The sequence below is a fragment of the Perognathus longimembris genome, chromosome 28 (assembly GCF_023159225.1).
Source record: "Perognathus longimembris pacificus isolate PPM17 chromosome 28, ASM2315922v1, whole genome shotgun sequence".
In the NCBI taxonomy this organism is placed as follows: domain Eukaryota; kingdom Metazoa; phylum Chordata; class Mammalia; order Rodentia; family Heteromyidae; genus Perognathus; species Perognathus longimembris.
The window spans coordinates 965,224-973,825 of NC_063188.1; the positions used below are offsets into that span (position 1 = coordinate 965,224).

General features: G+C 44.8%; 1 protein-coding gene across 1 annotated transcript; it reads left to right on the forward strand.

Annotated features, from left to right (window-relative positions):
- The first annotated feature begins 1,645 nt into the window (after window positions 1–1,645).
- Window positions 1,646–8,326, forward strand: Tex28 (testis expressed 28). Its single transcript, XM_048336659.1, has 3 exons — window positions 1,646–2,376; window positions 7,155–7,290; window positions 7,979–8,326. The coding sequence occupies exons 1-3, from the start codon at window positions 1,646–1,648 to the stop codon at window positions 8,324–8,326; spliced, it is 1,215 nt and encodes a 404-aa protein (XP_048192616.1).
- Window positions 8,327–8,602: the final 276 nt, after the last annotated feature.

Genomic DNA, 8,602 nt, shown 5'->3' on the forward strand with positions numbered 1-8,602 from the left:
TGTCTTTTGGCTCTGTTACTGACATTACACTGTGCTTTCTAAATTAATGTGTAATTTACAGATAATAATATACACAGAACTAAGCTCTCTGCTACGGTATAATCATTTCTGGACTTGCCACTGGGAGAGCACTTTCACATGGTAAACTATGGCGAAGGCTTGTATAGTTTCAGAGTAACTCCCCACCTTCTACCCTGGGTTCTAGATATGCTGCTGTTTATATCATCTTTCTTTCACAAGTGAGAAAATCATGCCCCAGAATGATTTGTTAACTTGCTCAAGATCTCAGAGTGGTAGAGGCAGAATTTGAAGGGGGCTTTAGGCAGTATTAGTCTTCAACATGGGAGAAACTCTTTTATGCTATAATAGAATTTTCCACCCCTGATCCATTGTGCTATTTCTGCCTACTTTAAGAAAATATTCTGGGGGCTGGGGATATGGCCTAGTGGCAGGAGTGCTCGCCTCCTATACATGAGGCCCTGGGTTCAATTCCCCAGCACCACATATACAGAAAATGGCCAGAGGGGGCACTGTGGCTCAAGTGGCAGAGTGCTAGCCTTGAGCAAAAAGAAGCCAGGGACAGTGCTCAGGCCCTGAGTCCAAGCCCCAGGATTGGCCAAAAAAGAAAATATTCTGGGGCTGGGACTATATCTTAGCGGTAGAGCACTTACCTTGCATGCATAAGGCCCTGGGTTCAATTCCTTAACAGCACATAAACAAAAAGCTAGAAGTGGCGCAGTGGCTCAAGTGGTAGAGTGCTAGCCTTGAGCAAAAAGAAGCCAGAGACAGTGCGCAGGCCCTGAGTCCAAGCCCCAGGACCAGCAAAAAGAAATCTCATGATAAAAATTTTAAATAAGTAAATATATATATATACACACATGTGTAAGTATATCCATGTATACATGTGCATATATACATATGTATATGTGTATATATATACACACATGCATGCATTTACACATGTTAGTGAAGCTGAGAATTCTATCAGAGCCTCATGCCTACTTGTCAAGCACTCTACCATTGAGCTAACATCCTCAATCCCTAGCAATATGTTTTTAACCTTATAAGTACATACTAAATAAAATTACGCATAATAAAAAAAGAATTTTCTACCCCCAACTATCCCCACTGTGAAAGAAAGGACTGTGTTCGGCTTGTGAGGCTCAGGAAATAATGTGTGTGCTAGAGGGTCACAAAAAACAGACGCAAATCTTTTCCTGACTCTCTTATTCCCCTGAGAGTAATAATACAGACGTCATATGGTTTAATGAGAATGGTTTTATTCATGCTTTACAAGACTAGTTCTTTCTAAATGAGACCTGTAATTGGTAGTTTCTTGAAAGGCAAAATAGGAGAAGAGGTGTAAGAATGGGTGGGGCAGATGGTTATGGAGGATTCCAGTCATCTTATGGTCAGAGTAAGGTACACCTAGGAAATAAGGAGTTTTAGGCACTGGAAAGGAGTGGGCATCAGAAGGTGAATTTGACCTCCTCAGTCTGTGTTGGGCTCATGTTGAATGAACAAGTCTTAGGTACATCAGTATCTACTCACACATGTAAGGATTCTTATGAACTAAAACATGAATGTCCAAATTTCCTATTATTTATAGTTCACAAAGCACTACCCTTATGTGTTCTGTTGGCTAATGCAGGCAGAACAGAAGAGCCGGAGGTCAACCCTTCCACCCAATGTGCCTTCTTCCAAGACTTTGGCATCCAGGGAAGACTGCCCCAGTGGCCATGCCAGCATCTCAGATGGGGAACTTGCCCATAACTTACAGGAAAGCGTCAGGCTCCGCATCTTCTACCTCTCAGAGCAGCTGAAAGTGGAGACAGTCAGTCGGGATGTGAACACTATGAGCTACCTCAAGCTGGTGTCCAAAGCTGACCGGCACCAGGCCCCGTACATCCGGCAGGCCTTTGAGAAGGTGAACCAACGGGCTTCTGCCACCATTGCCCAGATTGAGCAAAGGCTCCGCCAGTGCCACCAGCAACTGCAAGAATTGGAGAGCTGCAGGTTCAAGGGTTCCGAGCTGAAGGTGGAGAGTAGCTTGAAGACCTGTCAACAGCCCAGGGTGAAGGCCTTAGCTTCTGAGACATCCAAGGTAGGTGGGGAAGATGGCGTGCTCGCCAGCCTGCCTGACCTTTCCAAGGCCTTCTCTCTGAAGAACCACTTGTCAGGTTTGCAGCAGGGGAAAATCTCAGATGCTAAGTCTGTGGCCAAGCATCAAAAGCTGTTGTTGGAGAAAGTGAAGGAAAATCTAAAAGAGATCAGCACGTCCCACATTGGCCTACAGGTGTCCTACCAGAGCCTCAAGGAGAGGTATCTGCGGGATCTGCAGGAATCACTGGAATCCCTTCGTGAGGGGAAATTCAGGTGAGGCAAGTCCCTTCTCTAGCCTTGGCTCTGACGACTGGGAGTAGTTGAGGGCCAACATTGGACTCAGGCTTGGAGAGTCAGGAGCTCCAGGGAGGGTCCCCGACAGGCAGTCTCAGCACTTCAGTGGAGCATGGAGGCAGCCAGGTGGCAGTGCGAGGCTGGCAAACAGCTGACATTAGGCAGGCAGTGCCTCCTAGTCCCCACATGCTGGGAAGGTTTGCCAGGACTGAAGTCACACTGCCACCCTATCTGAACTGGTGCATAAAGTCAGACACTAGCTATGAGGACCAAAAATGACTGCCTTTGGTGGATGTTTTTGCTCCACTATGCCATGGCTCAGTATTATTTTTCCTCAAAGACAACACTGAATCCAATAACTAAAAAGGAAAGTCTTCTGGGCATTGGTCACTGGCACCTGTAATCCTAGCTACTCAGGAGGCTGAGATCTGAGAATGGTGGTTCGGAGCCAGCTGGAGCAGGAAAGTTCAAGAGACTCATATCTCCACTTAACCACCCAAAACCCAGAAATGGAGCTATAGCTCAAGTGGTGAAGTGTTAGCTTTGAGCAACAACACAAAAGCTCAGGGACAGCACCCAGGCCCTGAACAGCTCAAGACCAGGACTGGTGCATGCACACCTATGTGCGCCTGTACACACAGACGGACAGACAGACAGACAGACACACACACACACACACACACACACACACACACACACACACCAAATCTACCCATTTTTCTTTCTTTTTTTCCTGCTGGTTCTGGGGCTTGGAATTAGGTCCTGGGTGCTCTCCCTTGGCTTTTTGCTCAAGGCTATCACTCTGCCACTAGAGCCATAGCTCTACTTCCAGCTTTTTGCTGGTTAATTGGATATGAGTCTCACAGACTTTCCCGCCTAAGCTGGCTTTGAACTGTGATCCTCAGATCTCAGACTCCTAAGTAGTTAGGATTACAGGAGTGAGCCATTGGCACCTGCATGCAATTCTTGATGACTGCATTGGACTTAGGTGAGAATCTTAGTGAGGTTTTGATTTGCATTTCCTTCATGGCTAAGGATGATGAACATTTCTTCATGTATCTATTAGTAATTTGTATTTTATTGACAACTCTCTATGCAACTCGTTTGCTCACTTATTAATTTGTTATCTATTGCTGTTTGCTCTTGAGTTCTCTGTATATTCTCTATATATTAATACTTTATCTGTTGAATTTGTCCCCATTGTGTAGTTTGTCTATTGGTTCTGGCTATTGTTTCTTTTGTTGTGCAGAAACTCTTTAATTTGATATAGCCTCACTCATCAGTTCTTGCTCTTATCCTCTGGGCAACTGGAGTCCTATGTAGAAAATATTTACTGCACCTATGACCTTCATGGTTTTTCTTACATTTAAGGTCTTAACTTTGAGCTCTTTGATCCACTTGGAGTTGATTTTTGTACAGAGTAAGAGACAGAGGTTTAGTTTTCAGTCTCATGCAGGTTGATACCCAGTTTCCCCAGCACTATTTGTTGAAGAGGCTGTCTTTTTTATGTTGTATATTTTTGACTCCTTTATCAAAAATTAGTTTGCTGTAGCTGTGTGGTTTCATTCCTGAGTTTTCTGGTTTGTTTCATTGGTCTTCAGGTCTGTTTTGTGCCAGTACCAAGCTGCTTTCATTGCTATGGTTTGGTAGTATAATTTGAAGGCTGACATTGTGACACCTCCAGGAAGGAAATTTTGTAATATTTTGAGGTGTTGAATGATCATCATTTTATTTCCATAAGTGCATTTTCCAGATTGGTCTACTTGCCTTTTTTTTTTTTTTTTTTTGGCCAGTCCTGGGCCTTGGACTCAGGGCCTGAGCACTGTCCCTGGCTTCTTCCCGCTCAAGGCTAGCACTCTGCCACTTGAGCCACAGCGCCGCTTCTGGCCGTTTTCTGTATATGTGGTGCTGGGGAATGGAACCTAGGGCCTCGTGTATCCGAGGCAGGCACTCTTGCCGCTAGGCTATATCCCCAGCCCTCTACTTGCCTTTTTGACAGTAGGAACTAGATAGAGGGAGGAGTCAACTATGTCTTGGTTTGGATAGTGCTGCCAGAAGGGAAGGAGATTAGGGAGAAGGCTGAGAGAAGGAAGATGGAAAGAATATCTTTATGGGGACTGGGAATGTGGCTTAGTGGTAGAGTGCTTGCCTACCATGCGTGAAGGCCTGGGTTTGATTCCTCAGCACTACATACACAGAAAAGGCCAGAAGTGGTGCTCTGGCTCAGGTGGCAGAGTGCTGGCCTTGAGCAAAAAGAAGCCAGGGACAGTGCTCAGGCCCTGAGTCCAAGCCCCAGGACTGGCAAAAAAAGAATAATATCTTTATGAAAATATTATTTATTAACACCATATTCAATAATGTATTCATATATGCTTATAAATATACCAAGATAGAATCTATTCATATTCACAAAGAACAAACTCTACTGGAACATAGTTAATATCTTGAATATTCTTAAAACCAAATCTTCCTTTTTATTTTCTTTTTTCTTTTTTCCTTTCTTCTTTCTTGAGACAGGACCTCACTATTTCTCTCTAGTCCTGGAATTACCAGAATGCATCACCACACCCGGCTCAGTTCTTTTTTGTAAATGGAATTGACAGTAATGAGGACTTTAGTTGAGGGGTAGGCATCCTACCAACTCCTCCCTTTGTGAGTGGTAGTCTGGGCCCTCTTGTCAGCTTAATCTTCACAGGTCCATGAGGTAGATTCATATGTGATGGTCCTTTTAGGAGCTGGTTTTTGGTGAATTGATAGTCAATGAGTGAGCAGGCAGTGTATTAGCTGCCTCAAGGATCTGTTGATGTGGATGCTAGTCAAGTCTTTGGAATTGGATCATGTGGAGGTCTTTATTTGTCTTCTAACCTGTGCATGCATACCGCTGTTTATGCCTTGTCTACTCCAGAGTGTGGCTGTCCTGGACATTACAGCACGGCAGCCCTACCTTTCTATAGGCTCCATAGCTCCCTGAGAAGAGTCACCACTGCAGTATAGATCTTACTCTACTATGCCATGAATGACAAACCCCAAGCAAGCCACCTCTCTAGCAGCCTTGGCCTGTCCATCATAGTGCCCAGATGAGGAACATCAAAAAAGTTTTTCAGTTAGGAACCATTTAAAACCCATGAGTACTTTTACTACTCCCATGTTTATATTTACAACAGCTAGTGGTGTTTTGCTTGTGTCTTAAAATATCCCCATTGAGATATAATTTGCATGTTATAAAATGCACCATTTTAAGTACATTTCACTGGTTTTCATTAAATTTACTGAGTTGTGAAACCATTTTCTTTAAACAACAGCTTTATTAAAATATAATTCATGTACCATGAATTTCACCCATTTATAGTACACCATTCAGTGGTTTCTAATATATTCACAAAATTGCCCAACATTTACCACAATCTAATTGCTCAACATTTTTATCATCCCGAAGGAAACCTCATAGCCATTAATAAGTCACTCCCGCTACTCTCAACCCCCGACACCTCCGCATCTTCTCTGTCTCTATGGACAGTGCATATAAGTACAAATATACACTATCTTTTGTGACTCAATTCCTATATTAAAACAGTTTTATGGAGCAACTATTGCATGCTAAACACTGGCCCAGGGAAATTCATGGAATAGGATAGCATACACAGTTTTGATTCTCTTTCTCTTTCTCTCTGTCTCTGTCTCTCTGTCCCTGTCTCTGTCTCTGTCTCTCTCCATCCCTCCCCCGCTCCCCCGCTTCCTCCCTCCCTCCCTCCTTCCAAGCCTAGGGGCTTGAACTCAGGGCCTCATGCTCTCACTTGGCTTTTCTACTCATGACTGGCATTCTACCATTTGAGTCACATCTCCATTTATGGCATTTTTTCTGGTTAATTGAAGATAAGGGTCTCATGGACTTTTCTGCCTAGGCTGGCTTTGAACATCAATCCTCAGATCTTAGCCTGTTGAGTAGCTAGGATTATAGATGCGAGCCACCAGTGCCTGGATTAGATTTTCATTTTTTACAACTTCTGATATATAGAAATGCTTGGAAAGCTGTTACTAGAGAATAACTGTATATGGGCTGGGAATATGGCCTAGTGGTAGAGTGCTTGCCTCATATACATGAAGCTCTTGGTTCGATTCCCCAGCACCACATATACAGAAAATGGCCAGAAGTGGCGCTGTGGCTCAGGTGGCAGTGCTAGCCTTGAGCAAAAAGAAGCCAGGGACAGTGCTCAGACCCTGAGTCCAAGCCCCAGGACTGGCCAAAAAAAAAAAAAAAAAAAAAAAAAAAGAGAGACAATAACTGTATGTAAGATAAATCTGGGTTTCATGTACATGTGACTGATGTGTGTTTGGAGTATCCCCAGGCAGACCTGAAAGAGGGGGCTGTCTTTGACTGGAGTCCAAGATTTAAAAAAGAGGGAGATAAGCTGGGTGCCAGTGGCCTAAACTTATAATCCTAGATAATCAGGAGACTGAGGTCTGAGGATTATAGTTCAAAACAAACTCGGGCATGAAAGTCCATGAGACTCTTATCTCTAATTAATCACCAACAAAAATCCAGAAGTGGAGCTGTGGGTCATGTGACAGAGGGCCAGCCATGAGCAGCAAAGCTGAGAGAGCAACATGAGACCCTGAGTTCAAGCTCCAGTACTGGCACACACACACATAGAGGGAGGTAAGGGAATCCAAGTGAAATCTAGGCGCAGTGTGCTCACTGCCAGCCTGATCTCTGACGGACCTACTGAAAGACTATGACTTTTATTCTTGCTCCCAAGACAAGCACTGATGGAAGAACAGGTGAATGACCACTTGCAGGTGCACTTGGATGAGATTTACCACCTCAAACAGAACCTGGCCTGTACTGAAGAGAAAATGGCCTATCTGTCGTATGAAAGAGACAAGGAAATCTGGGTGAGAACATCATGGGGAGAGCTCTTTGAGAAAGGGCCAAGGAGAAAAATGTAGGAATGGCAAATCTGTTTGGATGCCTCCAAACTAATTTAAGAGCCAGGTCCTGTCTGACTATGTTCCTCCTGATGGCACAGTAGCAATCTGCTGCTTTGCAGCAGCTCTAAAGTCCAGTGTAGCCTTCATATCCATGTGAGCTCCACTTCCCATCATCTAGATTAACTGCTTTGGGAAACTTAGTGCTGTGGTTCTCACCCTTGAGAATGATCCCTGGGCCTCACATCAGAGTCTGTGACCACAGACATGGAGTAGGGCTTGATGAGCCCTGGTGGTGGTATGGGGGTGTGTGTGTGCCGGTGATGCTTGAGTTGTTGGATCAGAGAGAGCTTCTGAAAACCCCTCCTGTGGACCTAGCTTCCTACCCCTCACTCTCTTCCACACCCTTCTTTCCTACCCCTGTCTTTGCTTAGTTTTGTCCCAAGTAAATCCTCAGTCTCACAAAATAGCAATGGGGAACCATGGCTGAATCAGCATGGCCTTCTACAGAGCTCTGTCTCTGCTGTGCATATATTGGGAATTCTCTATATCCCTCCTAAAACATTCAGCTCAACCATACTTGTTGCAGCAGCTCAGTGAAGTAGCCACCCTTTTGTTCTGATTTTTGGTGAGCTTTTGTGTTTGTCACTTGCAGGAGGTCATGGAGACTTTCAAGGGCCGAATATCCAAGCTAGAAAGTCTACAGGAAGTCACCGAAGTGGGTATAACAGCAAAGCTTCGAAGCTGTCCCCTGAAGGTTTTGTTCAGACTTGTAAGCCTGCTCCTCACATTGGCCACCATTCTCTTGGTGTTTGTCTCCATGGTGTGCTCCTGCCCCTTCACCCTGGTCAACTCACGCCTGCGCACATGCACCACACTCATACTGCTGGGCCTCGGGGTACTGGTCTGGCACAAGTGGCACACTATAGACTGGCAGGCTTGGAGCCTCTTTAGGTGGAGTCTGGACTCTAAGGACACTAACACTTCATCAGATGGACCTTAAAGCTGCCAAGAGGGCTACTGCTGAGCGTGCCAGTTCCCTCCCTCCTGGGAGTCAAGGACATCCAGCAAGCCCTTTATAGAGGGCCACTTCACAGTTCAGACTTTCCAGTTCTGTAACTACCAGCCCAGTGAGACACCTGTGTGTGCACACCACCTCTCACTTCCATTTTGCCACAATTCTTCCATGCTGTCTGTAGACATGAGACCTGAAACAGATGAAAATCCACCATATGCTGTTCTTCTCTTTATTTCCTTTGCTTTCTCCAACGCCTGGTAC